The sequence below is a fragment of the Cervus elaphus genome, chromosome 27 (genome assembly GCF_910594005.1).
Source record: "Cervus elaphus chromosome 27, mCerEla1.1, whole genome shotgun sequence".
NCBI lineage: Eukaryota > Metazoa > Chordata > Mammalia > Artiodactyla > Cervidae > Cervus > Cervus elaphus.
The window spans coordinates 60541422-60557132 of record NC_057841.1 but is presented as its reverse complement, the minus strand read 5'-3'; the positions used below and the strand labels follow the sequence as shown (position 1 = coordinate 60557132).

Sequence of the window (15711 nt, the reverse complement as noted above, 5' to 3'; positions counted from 1 at the left end):
GCCCCTTCACATGATCATCAGCAAACACTGCTCAGCCCAGCACTGAGACACAGTGATGGCAGACATGGCCCCAGCCCTTAAGATGCACACCCTCAAGCTGGGCTGTGGATGGCGTGGAAACAGAGAGACCTGGGGTTTAATCATGCCTCCACATTGCCATACCCATGTGGGCAGCTGTAACAAAATCACCTCAGACTGTGCGGAGACTGGGAGATCCAAGATAAGGCACTGACAGGGCCCAGTGTCTGGGAGCCCGCCCTGGCTCACAGACAGCCATCCTCTTGGAGTGTCTTCACACGGTGGAAGGGGCAAGGGAACTCTCTCGGGTCTCTCTTCTAAGGGCACAAATCCCACTTCTAAGGGCATCACCCTTCTGATATAATAATCTCCCCAAAGCCTGCACCTCCTAATACCATGATATTGCAGGATTAGGATTTCAACATGAATTTCAAGAGGACACACACATTCAGTCCATAACACACATCCTGCTAGCCATGACCTTGGGCATATGACTTTCTAAACCTCAGTTTTTGCAGAAAATGCTAATTCTTGACTTGTGGTGCTTTTAAAGAGTATTACCACATGTAAACTATTTGGAACAGAGGCTGACTCAGTGCTTGATAAATTGTGGCTGCTGCTATTACTGATAACTGCAATATGCATAATAGAGACATACATATTGCAGTGGGGGGCACATAGCCCCAAAGACCAGGATGGTCACAGGTGGGCTCAAGAAGGAGAGGAGACTGGAGCTAGGTTATGAGGAAGGCAGGACTTAGACAAGGAGAAAGAGAATCGCAAAGGATGCCGGGCGGAACGCTGACCCAGAAGCACTAAGATCTGCTGGGAGAGCCTGAGCTTAGTTTGCTGGCACTGGGCTGGGCTGGAGGCAGGTGAGTAGCTGATGGGAAACGGTTTTCTTCACTGCTGGCCAAGAATCCAGGTCTCTTTAGAGGACCTGGAGCCCAGCCACGCTAATTACATTGCATTATCTCATAGGGAGCAATTTCTTTATCAGTTAAGAGTTAAATGAATCCTTCTTGTTTATTGCCCTGTTTTGCAGAAGAGTACATTAAACCATAGCTGCTGACTCTGACAAAGCTGCTTTGGGAAGGTTGGTTAGGAAATTTCTTCATGTATTTTGTTTTATGTGGGTCTCTCCAAGACGGAATTTCTCAGTGCCAGCGAGTTTTGTTAGAGCTTGGTGGGGAAAAAACCACAAAAGTCAAAATAATTGGGATCTTTTATAAGCAGCTTCTCTCAGTCACCAGCTGAGTCCTTTATATTTCAATTTGGTAGATATGAAAAGAAAATTAAGTCTTGGCCCATCAATTTGAGATCTCAGTTAAAGACCTTGCCCAACCTGATGAAAAACACATTACATGGATACCACATGCTTCGAGTTTCTTTAAATAATAGGTGTTGTGGTTTCTAACATCTAAGCCTAAAACCAGTCCCCCTCACTCTACAGTAAGACGTTATCAGCACCCAGGATTAATTTAATTTAGAGCTGAGAACTTCCAGGAAAAGTGGTCCAAGTGCTGAAAGTTGCTTTGCCATAACTAGCTCTGTTCCATTGCTTTTCACTGGAACATTTTTTAAAGTTGGTTTGTTTTCCTCTGTGGGAATAAGTCAGTGTGTGTTTGTTTGTGTTTATCACTAAAGAAATCTTTAATCATAAAGGTTTCTGTTTCCAAAGAATGCAAAGTGTAGCATTTCAGAAAAGATGGTGTATTAGTCACGATTCTCCAAAGAAACAGATTTATTTTAAGGAATTGGCTCATGAGATTATAGAGGCATGCAAGTCCAAAATCTGCAGACTAGACCAGCAGACTGGAGATCTAGGGAAGAGTTACAGTTTGAGTCTGAAGGCCATTGCTGGCAGAAGTCCCTCTTTATTGATGGAAGGCCATCTTTTTTTAAATCTAAGTCTTCAGTTGATTGGATGAAACCAAGCCACAGTATGGGCAATCTGCTTTACTCAACATCTACTAATTTAAATGTTAATCTCATTAAAAAAAAAAAACTCCACAGAAACTTATAGAAAAATGACCAGATACTTGGGTACTGTGGCCTAGCCAAATTAACACTTAAAATTAGCCATCACAGATAGTAAAAGCAGACTAGAATTTCTAAACAAATATTCTAGGGAGGAGAAGCTGCAATTTTAAAAGTGTCATTGTCTCATATTTGTTTAAATTTCAGCAGCTTGTGTCTGTGGGCCAAATGTGGCCCACCACTTGTGTTTGTAAATAAAGCTTTATTGAAACACAGACATACCCATGCACTTAAATATTGTCTATGGCTACCTTTGCCCTACAACAGCAGCATTGAGTAGTTGCAACAAAGGCCCACCTGCAAAACCAAACGTATTATCTGGCCCCTTTACAGAAAAAGTTTGCCAACCCCTGCTCTAAGTGTTCTTTACATTGGCCAGATGATAGGCGAATCAGACTTGTTCTGGTTCAATAATTACTAATTGAGCACAAACTGTAGGAAGAAAATAGTGCTGGTTACCCCAGGGAAAACAGTCCCTGTCGGATATTGACAGTCAATCATAATAGTAGTAAAAGAAGCTAAAGAACAGGTAAAGCTTTTACTTACTGCATCACTCAATTTAATCTTCCTACAAGCAGCATGAAGCTGGTCTTAGCATTATCCCTGTATTGCAGGTAAGGAAGTTGAGGTTTAAAGACCTCAGAATCACGGAGAGGGCGGCAGGTTGGGAGGGCTGGCTCCAGACCTCGTGCTTCTCCTCATGCTGCATCGTGCCTCCTAACATAGAGCCTGGCACACAGCGGGCCTTCGGCAGATATGGCAGAACAGATCCAGTCTTGTGTGATCAGTGGGATACAGACACTAGACTCTGTGGAGGACTTCAAGAAGTCTTCTTAAAGAAGTGACATTTGAACTCAAGATCGGGTAGGCACAGTAATGAAATGCTGAGAGGAAGATCAGAGGGTTGATTGGACGGAGAGGGTGAAAACAGAATACACAAAAGTGTTGAGGTAAGAAGATGAAAGTGGGAGAGGAGAGAGAAAAAGTTGGCTTAAAACTCAACGTTCAGAAAACTAAGATCATGGCATCTGGTCCCATCAGTTCATGGCAAATAGATGGGGAAACAGTGAGAGACTTTATATTTTGGGCTCCAAAATCACTGCAGATGGTGACTGCAGCCATGAAATTAAAAGACCCTTGTTCCTTGGAAGAAAAGCTATGAGCAACCTAGACAGCATATTAAAAAGCAGAGGCATTACTTTGCCAACAAAGGTCTGTCTAGTCAAAGCTATGGTTTTTCCAGTGGTCATGTATGGATGTGAGAGTTGGACTATAAAGAAAGTTGAGCGCTGAAGAATTGATGCTTTTGAACTGTGGTGTTGGAGAAGACTCTTGAGAGTCCCTTGGACTGCAAGGAGATCCATCCAGTCCATCCTAAAGGAGATCAGTCCTGGGTGTTCATTGGAAGGACTGATGCTGAAGCTGAAACTCCAGCACTTTGGCCACCTGATGGGAAGAAGTGACTCATTTGAAAAGACCCTTATGCTGGGAAAGATTGAGAGCAGGAGGAGAAGGGGACGACAGACGATGAGATGATTGGATGGCATCACTGACCTGATGGACGTGAGTTTGATTAGGCTCCGGGAGTTGGTAATGGACAGGGAGGCCTGGTGTGCTATAGTCCAGGGGGTTGCAAAGAGTCAGACATGATTGAGCAGCTGAATTGAAGAAGCCATGGGTATGATACGGGATGATGGGGAAGAGAGTGTATTCCTTATTGAAGCATGAGGAATTCATAAATGAGTCTTAAGGTTGGAAGTGTTAGTCTCAGGGATAGAATACCAGACCTCAAATGCAAGAGTGAGCCATTTATATATAATGTTAACGAGCACAGTTTGCAGGCTTTTTGAGCAAGGTGGTGACCACAGAGCTATGCTTTGAGAATAGTACAGGCCTGGTGGTGTTGCATAGAATGGATTTAAGGGGGAAGAATCTTGAGATGAGAATTAACAAGGGAGGTTCTGAAGATCAGAGAAGGGTGACAAGAGAAACAAAACAAGTGAATATAGAGAAATTGTAGCAATAAAGCTACATGGCAGAAAGCTGGCAGTCACTGGAAAACCAGCATTACAAAGGCAAAGTTGAATAAATTCACTAGTCTTGCCACCTCCAGAAATCCTGCAAAATAGGTCAGGGAAAGGTGTATGGTGGAGAGCAGGGGGTTCACAAAAGACACATAAACCCACAAAAACAAAGAAAAAGGAAGAGGAGAGAACACCAACACAGTTTTGGAGCCTGGAGAACAGAGAGGTGGTCAGTAACGTAAGCAAAATGGTCAAGTTGAATCCTTAACCAGCATCAGGTAAACTAAGGAACAACCCAATTTACACCAAAACAAATAACAGTCAGAGAAGCTAAAAGTTTCCTGAAACAGAGGTACTAGAAAGAGGAAAGTGATGTGCAGGAGAATTGACTGAAAATATGTTTAAGAAGAAGTCAGACTCCCAGAACTTGTCTTCCATTCCACTGAGACAGAAATTGCCCCTTCCAAGACCAGCAAAAGACCAGAGATGCTGATTCTTTTGAGAGGGTACCCAGAAGGTCCTGGGACTGCAGGGTGCCAGTCAGAGATGGAGGCAGGGCTCTGATGCTGAAAATGGAAGGGTTTAGTAAAGGACTGCTTACACATTAAATGTTGAAGCCCTCAACCTTCTTCTCCCCATGAGTTCCAGCATCAGGATTTACTTATCAGGTAAGGACTTGGAGATGTCTCTCTGGACATTCTAAAAAAGGCAGAGAAAAGTCCTAAAGAAACTAACATTGAAATGTACCAGCCAAATCATTTAAATGAAGCCCAGTGTTTACAAAGTCTGCTGCATGCAAAAAGCTTCTATCTAGCCAATATTGTAGCCTTCTATTTAGCTAGTTTTGTAGCTTCACTTCCATTTAGCTATAATTTTTTTTTATATTTTAGTTATTCTGTTTAACCATGAATCAGTTACAGCAGACGTCCAAACAAGATCACCACTCATTAGAGGAAAATCTACGATAAGAAACATACAGGGAGGGAAAGTCTTAGAGAAAACACCGCACAGAAAGAAGACAACTTCAAAGTAACTACTGTTTATATGTCAGTGATACAAAAATCGTATAGCACCCATGGGACCAGAACGTGATGTGGTTAAAAAGTAACCTTGAAAGAAGAAATAGAGAATCCTTGGAGATTAAAAACCTGGTAAAACAAGAATGGGGGAGGGGCTGGGAGATGAGATTGAGAAAATCTCTCAGGAACGAGAGCCTGAAGAAAAAACAGATCGAGGAAATAAAAATTAGTAAAAGAGAAACTGAGAATGTTAGAGGACCAGCTCAGGGCATGCAGCATCCAAATGACTGAGTTCCACATGGAGCAGAGGAAGAAGGGAGAAATCGTGAAAGGGTAAATCAAGATAATTCTCTAGAATTGAAGGAGAGGGATTTCTAGATCAAAAGAACCTGCCAAAAATTGACGGGGTCCCACATAAAGCCATCATTGTGAGATATGAGTACCCCGGAGCAAAAAGAAAATACTAACTAAAGGAGAAAAAATGAGATTCTTTCAAAAGATCAAGAATTAGAATCTCACAGGACTTAACACCAAGTCTAAAAGCCAGATGACAAGGGAGCATTTCCTTCAAAATTCTGAGGGAGTTTTCCAAACCTAGAATTGTATACAAACTAGCTATAGGGGTTGAAAAAAGGCATTTTTAGGCACAGATGCTTTCAGAACTTAAGACCCTCCTCGGTCTGTCTCCCTCGCACCCAGCTCACTCCTCAGCCCTATTCTCCGGACTTAATAATGTTATGTACATACTTTAGATTCTTTTCCATTATAGATTATTACAAGATTCTGGATACAGTTCCCTTTGCTACACAGTACCTCCTGGGTGTTTACTTTATATGTAGTAGTGGGTACTGTTAACCCCACACTCCTGACTTACCCCTCCTCCTCTTTCCCCTTAGATAACCACAAGTTTGTTTTCTATGCCTGGAAGTCTGTTTCCAAGTCTGTTTTGTAGATTTATTTGTCTTAATTTTTAGATTCCACACATAAGTGGTATGTCTTTCTCTGTCTGACTTCACTTAGTATGATGTTCTCTGGGTCCATCCATGTTCCTACAAATGGAATTACTGTGTTCGTTTTTGTGGCTGAGTAATATTCCATTGTATATACATACCACATCTTCTTTCCCCATTCCTCTCTTGATGGACATTTAGAGTGCTTCCATGTTCTGGCTATTGTAAATCGTGCTATGAACGGTGAGGTGCATCTTGTTCTTCAGTCACTCAGTCATGTCCGACTCTTTGTGACCCCATGGACTGCAGCACACCAGGCTTCCCTGTCCATCACCAACTCCTGGAGCTTGCTCAAACTCATGTCCATCAAGTCGGTGATGCCATCCAACCATCTCATCCTCTGTCGTCCCCTTCTTCTCCCACCTTCAATCTTTCCCAACATCAGGGTCTTCTCCAGTTAGTCAGTTCTTCGCATCAGGTGGCCAAAGTATTGGAGTTACAGCTTCAGCATCAGTCCTTCCAATGAATATTCAGGACTGATCTCCTTTAGGATGGACTGGTTGGATCTCCTTGCAGTCCAACAGACTCTCCAGAGTCTTCTCCAACACCACAGTTCAAAAGCATCAATTCTTCAGCCTCAGCTTTCTTTATGGTCCAACTCTCACACCCATGCATGACTACGGGAAAAACCATAGTTTTGACTAGATGGACCTTTGTTGTAAAAGTAATGTCTCTGCTTTTTAATATGCATGTAGTCCTAGATAACTATTTTAATACCAGGAAAAACAAAAGAGTCTTCCAGAAAAGATAGGAAATTAGAGTATGCTTCCAGACTCAGCAAAAAAAAATAGTTTTTTATATTGTCATTATGGTGCCAACACTGAAGACCTATCAAACAAAAATTTCATGGAGCGGACAGGGGCAAGATGGAGGCAGTAGGAAGTGTGGAGGTGGCTGGGGAAACAGTGATAAAGCTGAAGGCATCTCATCCAAGGCTGGAAACCCACGGAGAGCAGTTAGCACACGGAGGAGGAGGAGGCACTAGTGCAGCTGATACTCAGAGACACAGAGGTAGACCGTGAAAGAACCAGCCAGGCGAGGCGGAAGGGGCGCCTAGGAGAGCTGGAATGGGGAAGAGAGCGGGGCTGCTGTCTTTCAAAGTCAGTCTTATTTGGGCATCATAGTCAATGCGGGACCCCTGACTTCCTTCTCCTCCACCTGCTGTTTGACTGGCTACAGCTGGGCAGCCCACAGCCAATCCTGGCAGAGCCGTTGTTCTTAAGCGAAAAGAGCACAGAACGTGGGTCGCCTCGAGGTGATGCTTTGTTGAAGAAAACGCGTTTGACCAGGGACACGCACAGCCAAAGCAACCCTGGAATCAGTCTGCGCAGAGGAGCAGTGAGCAAGGGCCGTCTTCCACGCTGTCATGAGTTTGGCGTGATTCATGGGGTCTCGCGGACCCCGCCCGCATCGGGGCCTGACAGCCCCCCGACTCCAGCTCTGAATGTGGCCGAGCAAAGCCAGGCTCCCTCCGTGTCCGGGGCTGCGGTGTCTGTCAGCACCTGGGGAAGATAGTGCACTGATTAATGAGATGCTGGGTCTAGTCCGAAATAGATGCAGTCTGAGCTCCGGACTTAGAGCCAAGTCCCTTCAGAGGCTCATTAAACGTGAGTTTGTTTGTAAGGACTGAGAGAGATGGAGACGCCTTGATTCTTGGCGAAATAGAGCATCCGCCCCAGTTTGCACGGCGTTAGGGCTGGAAGGACAGCTCCAGCCATTCGACCTTACCCAGCCGCCTCCCAGCATGCCGAATCGACACTCCCCCGCCCGCCTGCCCGCCTCCAGGCCACCCAGATGTCAGCCTCCTCACACTCCTCCTGGGAGCCTGCCTGACTTTCAGCACCTCCACCCCTCACATGGTGATGCGGACGCCCATCATCAGGGCTGGCTGTTCTTCCGTGTCCAGCTGGAAGGAATTCCCCTCTCACTACAGCAGCTGGTGGGAAAGAGGAAACGGGCCCCAGGTAATTCAGCAGCACCTGGCCGTCTAAGGCGTCTTTGTTCTCTGGATGAGCGACAGAGACCAAACACTGCCGCAGGAACAAACACAGCGTGGTAAAGCAACTGTTCAGCAATTTGAAAAAATGATCAGCCACCGAACTGCACACTATAAAAGGATGAATTTTGTGCTGCGTGAATTATATTTTAAGAAAGCCATTCGATTTGAAAAGAAAAAGCGAAAGGCAACAAAAGAAAAATAAAAACTTTTGACCATAGCGGAAATTCTCAGATCAATTTTTAGCAAGAATAAACATAAAAAAAACTTTTTAAATAAACATGAAACTTTAATATCTATATATTGACCTTTTTAAAGTTATATGTGTCCAAGTACCCAAAGGAAAATCTCCTTTTACCCCAGGACCTGTGTATTTAGATTTGAAGATCTTTGAGCTAGATGAATTTGAGGTTACTTTTACATAGTAAGCACATTCTACATAGATTGTGCCAGTCAATAAGCTATTACAGTTTATAATGATGCTCTTATAGAAAAAAACAATGATGGTGAGGTGATGCAGGGGAAAATCCAAGTGCTATTTTCTTTGAACCTTTGAGATGCTGAACACTTGGTTACCCGTTGCGGCACTCCTGGAAGGTTCCCTGTAACCTGAAGAATTCATTTCCCCTGAGCGTAGCAGGTCTCCTCACAGTTCTCTGTGAGCTGAGAGCGAGCTGGAAAGTCTGTTTCCGGCCAGGGCTGGGCGGCCCCCGCCTCGCGAGTGGCTGTGGCTGATGTGAGCTCACGCTCTCCTCTTTCAGATTATGACGTGTGTGCCGAGGCTCCCTGCGAGCAGCAGTGCACGGACAACTTTGGCCGCGTGCTGTGTACGTGTTACCCGGGATACCGCTACGACCGCGAGAGGCACCGGAGGCGCGAGAAGCCGTACTGCCTGGGTGCGTGGGCATGCGCGTTACTTCCCAGCTCCGAGGACGTGCCTTTTTCTGGTGATCCTGCTGGACAGTCTTCGTCAGTGGGGACCCCAGGGGCCACGTTGATCCCTCCTGTTACATCCTGGTACTTGTATGGATGGAGTTGGGTTGGTACTTACATCCTGGTATGTGCTGGATGGAGTTGGGGTGGTACTTACATCCCGGTATGTGCTGGATGGAGTTGGGGTGGTACTTACATCCTGGTATGTGTTGGATGGAGTTGGGGTGGTACTTATATCTTGGTATGTGTTGGATGGAGTTGGGGTGGTACCGTTCTAGGGGTCACTGCCTCCACCATGATTATGAAGGAAAAAAAAAAAAAGATCCTTGAGGGAGTGGGTACCACTCAGATCCTCATTGAGAGTGAGATGTAAGAACATGAGAAGGGGAATATTATCAAATGAAAACTAGAATAAGGTTAACAAAAAAAATATTAGTGAGCAGAAATGGGAAAATGCAGAACAAGTGAAACGAGAAGCAGCCTTCTCTCAGAAGACGACTGGCAAGAGAGACTGGGAAGGAGGAGGGGTCCATACGGCAGGCAGGCTGGAGATGGGTCGGAGGGAGCAGAAGCCTCCTGGGGCCCAGCTGAGCAAAGCCAGCACGTCCGCCCCCACCAGCTTGCTCCTGCCACCCCCTCTCACTGGCCTTCCCAGCCCTGTTCTCCTTGGGTGTCTGAGGCAGGTTCATGGTCCCTGGAACTGCTTGTATCTTAGTGTGGTCCTTCCATAGCTAAAGTGTCTCAGAAACACCTGGGCTTCTTGCTTTAAAAAAAAAAAGTTTCCTAGTCTCCCCTCACCTCCCGAGGGTAGATGCAGACATCTACATCTGCAGAAATGTACAGTGAAGTTTGAGTTTCAGCTCGAAGATGGACTGGGGAGACGGGGGGGAGGTCTGAGTAGAAAATAAGGCAGTCCCCTTCTCTGCCCCAGGGAGGCTCTGGAGAGCCTCATTTTAAGAAACGTTCTAGATGGTAGGTCTCCTGGCTTCTCCCCTGCGGCCCCTGGGATGCCTCCCGCTGACCAGGAATGGAGTTGAAACCACCCGGTTAAGAAAGGGGGACCCATGGGCTCTCCTCCAGAGGGCAAGTTACCCCTGTCGGTCAGCATCTGAGGTCCCAGGTGTCATGACCGATTCCAGTTGTGGTGGCTCCGGTACCCAGTTCTTTTCACCTGGGTACCAGCAGCGCTGCCTGCGGTTAAGAGTTCCACCTCTCCCTCTCCCCTTGCAACCTTGTCCTCCCTGCCGTGGACAGTAGAGGCAGCCTCGTCCTTGGGCTTCGGGCATGTGGACAGAGGTGGTCAGCCCGAGGAACTGCAGAAGAGGCACCGGCCGTGATGTCTTAGTCCTCAGGTGACGGCATGAGCTGCCATGTGGGGAGCACCCAGACGACCACGTGCCCCTCGTGGGCACACAGGGTCTCCTAGAGGTGGGTCCCGGGCAGCTGGGTCCCGGGCAGCTGGTCCAGCGAGTGGTTGGGTCGCTGCCGGCATTCCGGAGCACAGGGCGGGGCCTCTCCTCTGGACGTGTGTGCACAGTCTGGGGCTGTGTGTCCTGGCCCCGGCCCGGTGTCCACAGCCAATGAGCAGGAAATGGGTCTGGGCCTCCCTCTCTCCTCCTGCAGGGAAGTGGTGTGGTTCCCACTGGTTCAGTAAGGGAGCAGGTCTGAGACATACGCGGTTCACGTCGACTCTCACAGGCTCCTTGTTTGATGGTGTCGTGGCTCATTTCCACCTCTCAGGAGGGGTCTGTTTGGGTCATCGATGGGGCTGAGCTTTTCTGGGGAAAACTCTGTCCATTAGACCCACTGTAACTATTTTCCTTTATCAGAAGCGGCTCTAACTGGGAAGGAGCCAGTGGCCTTAAGGAGCCAGGTCACCACCATGCTGTTAGGAGCCTACAGTCAGAAAGGGATCATAAAAACCCTGTGCACACCAGGGTCTTGGAAGGAAGTGATTTCTATGAAAGTGGTTTTCCAAAACATGTTGCCATCCGTTATCTCATTTCCTATTCCAAGGAGCCCTGCAGAGTGTTTAGGGCGGACTTCACTGCCGAGTCCTCTAGTGAGACCTTCAGAGGCTAGCAGCGCCTGCCCCGAGCCACGTGACTTGGTGGCAGCATAGCCCCAACCAGGAGCCCCATCAACCATCAGCCTGTTGCCATGGTGACCTTGCTGGAAGTGCTCTTGTCTGGTCGGCCCACGTCTCTAGCTTCCCGCCTTCTCCCAGGCTCTGGTGACAGGCCTGGCAGAGTGTCCTTCACCGACATTAGCAGAAGGGCCAGGCTTCTTGGATCAGAAGTGATCTCTTTGAGACTGAGCGTTCTCTGCATTTGGTTCAAACCCAGATATCGACGAGTGCACCACGAGCAATGAGACGCTGTGCGCGCACGTCTGCGTCAACACCCTGGGGAGCTACCGCTGCGAGTGCCGGGAGGGCTACGTCCAGGAGGACGATGGCAGAACATGCACCAAGGAGGACAAATACCCCAACGACACCGGTGAGTAGGGCAAGAGAAGCATCCCGCTAATGATGGACAGGTGGATGGACGGATGGGCAGGCAGGCACTTGGGAACCCACGCGTTTCCTCCAGAAGCTACAGACAGGAAGTGGTGTCTGTGTGAATGGCAGGTGGGATCTGGGTGAGAGGAAGGAAGGACAGAAGGTCACACCCCTGGAGACCCAGTGAACGGGGCGCCTGTTGGCCGCTAGGCTCGCGAGCTGCTCGTGTACTGGGAGACTCTGCACCCAGCGCAGTGGGGGCGTGCTCATGAACAGATGAGCAGGACTCAGGGCCCAGCTGAGACCAAACCATGAGGCACAGGGATGAGGCCAGATGCACCGGGTTCCCCCAAGGAAGACAAACGGGCTGAGTGAAAACACGAAACGCTTCTGGGTGAGGCAGCAGTCCACCTCGGTGCTGCCCAAAGCAGAGCCCGTGGCCCCGCGCCTGCGCGGGAGTGGTCACGTGGTTCATGATCAGGTGAAAAACAGAAATGGAGAGGTGGAGAACTGTTTTCTAGTCACTCATTTTTATTGCCTTTAGCATACCCAGTGGAGGCCTTTTAGGCACTGGCCTTTCTTCAGAGAGTTTGAGAAACTAATTTATATTCTTTTGGCCGGATTCAGCTGAGACGTCTGATGGCTTAGGGATGTGATCCTCCTGAGTGTTGGTCACTGCCCTCTGTAAGCGGTGCGGACCGAAGATGGGGCCTTTGCATCCCGTATCCAACCCCGGGAGGCCCGGAAGCTGCTGGCATCTCCCTGAGCTCAGGGCCCGGCTCCACCCCCTTGGGAGGGGAAAGAGGCAGAACACTCGTCTCTTTGGAGAGATCAGCTGGACCTGGGCCGTCTCGGACGGGGAGGGGGCTCCCAGGGCAAATCATCTGAACCGAGAACTGCAGGGAGAGGAAGGGACCAGGACTGCTGGGAGCTCAGCAGGTAGCACTTCTCCCGTGTAACCTGATAGTCTAAAAAGGGTGGACGCTGTCGCCATCAGCCGGGGACAGCTAACAGCTGGTGACCAGCTGCCGGGCACAGAAAAACTACAAAGCCAACCCTAAGAGCAGCCGGAGTGAGTCATGAGCCACCCGCCGTCTATCAGGAGTGACGTGAAATGTCCGCGTGGAGTCAGCGCAGGGTGGGCAGTGGGGATCGTTGGACTCGATCAGAGGGCTCAGTGCAACGCTTTCTAAAGCCTGAAGCACGGGGGGCCGAGGTGCCCAGAGGTGCAGGAAAGCAGGGGCTCACAGTGTTTTGAGCATCAGGGTTGATTGAGAAAAGATGAATTCACCACGGAGTCACAGAGGACTCACGGTTGGTTTTCGTGTTTTACTGAGAAAAACGTTCCAACACCGGTAACCAAGGACGTCAGGGGTAGAAGCTGAGGGGAGTAATTCATACCCATAATTAAAATTATGGGAAAGGACAGGCACATTCTATGCCTTGAACGTTAGAATCATTACTTAAATTCTGGGCCCCTGAGGAGGTGGGGAGCTGGCTTTGATGATTCAGGCAATAAGAAGTAAGTGTTCTGGATTCACCTCTTCAGCGGCTGTGATGCAGCAGCAAGTTCCTTGGCTTGGGAGTCAGGAGAGCTGGTAATCAGAACATCTGCAGTGTCTACCTGCTGGATGTCACTGCTCAGGCAGCCCTCCCGACCTCAGTTTCCTCCTCTGTAGACACAGGGGGTGGGGCTAGGTGAGCACTGAAGACCCTTTTACCATCACAAATCTTTTCCACAATTTGATGTGATTTAGACAAAGATCCATATAGTCAAAGCTATGGTTTTTCCAGTAGTCATGTACCATTGTGAGAGTTGGACCATAAAGAAGGCTGAGCACCACAGAATTGATGCTTTCAAACTATCATGCTGGACAAGATTCTTGAGAGTCTCTTAGACTGCAAGGAGATCCAGCCAGTCCATCCTAAAGGAAATCAGTCCAGAAGGACTGATGCTGAAGCTGAAACTCCAATACTTTGGCCACCTGATGCAAAGAGCTGACTTGCTGGAAAAGACCCTGATGCTGGGAAAGATTGAAGGTGGGAGGAGAAGGGGACGACAGAGGATGAGATGGTTGGATGGCGTCATTGACCCAATGGACATGAGTTCAGGCAAACTCTGGGAGCTAGTGAAGGATGGGAGAAGGAAATGGCAGCCACTCCAGTATTCTTGCCTGGAGAATCCCAGGGACAGAGGAGCCTGGTGGGCTGCCGTCCATGGGGTCACAAAAAGTTGGACACGACTGAAGTGACTTCACAGCAGCAGCAGTGAAGGACAGGGAAGCCTGGAGTGCGGTAGTCCATGGGGTCACAAAGAGTTGGACACAGCTGATCGACTGAACAACAAGAAACTGTCAGTAGAAGTAACTTAAGCCCTACCAGCCCCACGAGTCCCTGAGCAGCTTTTGTTTCTTTGTGCTTTTATCTAAATGAGTTCAAGACTCGAAGGCGTGCCTGGCCTCAGCACCTTCTAAACCCAGAACTTTGTCCTACAGTATACCTAAAGATGAAGAATTATCATCCAGATATTTATCTCAGTGGTAAGGAAAGTTAGGAGCCAGACCAGCCCCGCATCTGGGACGCCAGAGGCTGCTACGCAGTTTCATCCGTTTTGGACTAATTCTTAAGCCCCACATTTCATCACAGTCATTTTTCTTTTGAAGAAGAGATAATGATGGAGTATAAACACGTGTGATCTGAGTCTGTCTTCCAAAATCCACCCCCCTTCCTTTTTCTTTAAACTTTGCGTTGTCTGCTGTCTGTAATGTTAGAGGAATTTTAAATCGACCACAGCCTCAGCTCAGTCTTCAGGAAGTGCGTAGACAGCAGAAGGGCTGGCCTTAGGATGGCCTCTGCCCATGGCAGGGTGGTCGTGTGCCCACAGACGTCGGGACGCAAGCATCTGGCCAGTGGCAGGAACGGCACACTCCGCCACTTTGATCTTTATCTCTTTTCAAATGTGTGTCTGGAGCCAGTGACGTCACCCCCAGGACATCTGTGGTCCCGATGCAGAGACACGGACGTGCTGGCTCCATCGTAATTAGCTTGCTGATCTCTATTTTTCAACCTCTGTGTTTTTTTTTTTTCCTGATAAAGTGACCTTGACCCCCAACATCACACGGCCAGGTGTTTCATATAACTTTCAGACTCCACTAATCCATAGATCAGCCATTCTCAACCTGAGGAGCTTTCAAAGGCTGATGCCGTCCCCTTGCTGTGACCCCCAGGTGGGTGGGGTGCAACGTGGTCTTCAGGAATTTTAAACAGCCCCCCACCACCACCCTAGATGGTTGCAGTATGCCACCAGAATTGAATACTACCCACCAGGCACAAATCTGCAGTCAGTTTTTAAAACCACATGTATTTGGTGACTCTGCCTGTATGAAATATGTCAAGACCATTCTTTAGTTTTTCCAAATTTGTCAAATATTACTAATATGGTATCTCAGGAATTCTGTTTATAATGCTATGTACAGCTCCCTCAACTTAAGTAAAAATTAGAGCTACATGCCCCCCTGTGGCTTGTTGATAATACTGCACCTTTGAAATCTGAAGGCGTTGGAGCAGGGTAAAGGATGGTGCTCTTAAGGCGGTCATGGTCAGACACGTGACCCCATCATTAATGGTCGTGGTCAGACGCGTGACCCCGTCGTTAATGGAGAGCATGGAGAACATGGAGAGCCAGAGATGTCTACCCACATTTCTAAAAGAATTACTAATGTAGCCTGCTCAGGATTTTCTTAGCTCCTCATCTTACTGTATCCTGCATTAGAATAGGATCCATGAGCTCCGATTCAGGATAGATTGCATGTTCTGCGTTTGCACACACCATTATTATCTTCAGAACCTCTGGAAGCTCTTTTCAAAGGATGATGCGAAGAGCCCTCCCTTGATCTGTAATTTTGCAGGAAACTTAATAAACGACGATAGCCAACCATGACAATGATACTAACATTTCTCGGGCACTTGCTGGCTGCCAGGCACTGCTCTGGTGTCTTATAGGGGTTGTCTCCTCGATGCCTCGTGGTAGCCACGGGTGACGGCGGTCATGGTCGTTTTACCGGCCCAGGAAGGGATGTTCGCCGAAGCTGTGACTTAGAGTCAGCAGCAGGATTCGAACCCTGATCGTCCGATGCTGCCAAAGCCTCCGCTCCTTACTCTGTCCCTCCGT

At 48.0% G+C, this 15711-nt stretch overlaps 1 protein-coding gene across 2 annotated transcripts in view; it reads left to right on the top strand.

Annotated features, from left to right (window-relative positions):
• The window catches only part of CCBE1 (collagen and calcium binding EGF domains 1), a 215831-nt gene that overhangs the window by 181530 nt on the left and 18590 nt on the right, over positions 1-15711 (top strand). For both annotated transcript variants that reach the window (XM_043889442.1, XM_043889443.1), the window contains exons 4-5: positions 8869-9003; positions 11386-11538. In XM_043889442.1, coding sequence (XP_043745377.1) covers positions 8869-9003; positions 11386-11538 — 288 coding nt within the window. The remainder of the gene's footprint in view (positions 1-8868; positions 9004-11385; positions 11539-15711) is intronic.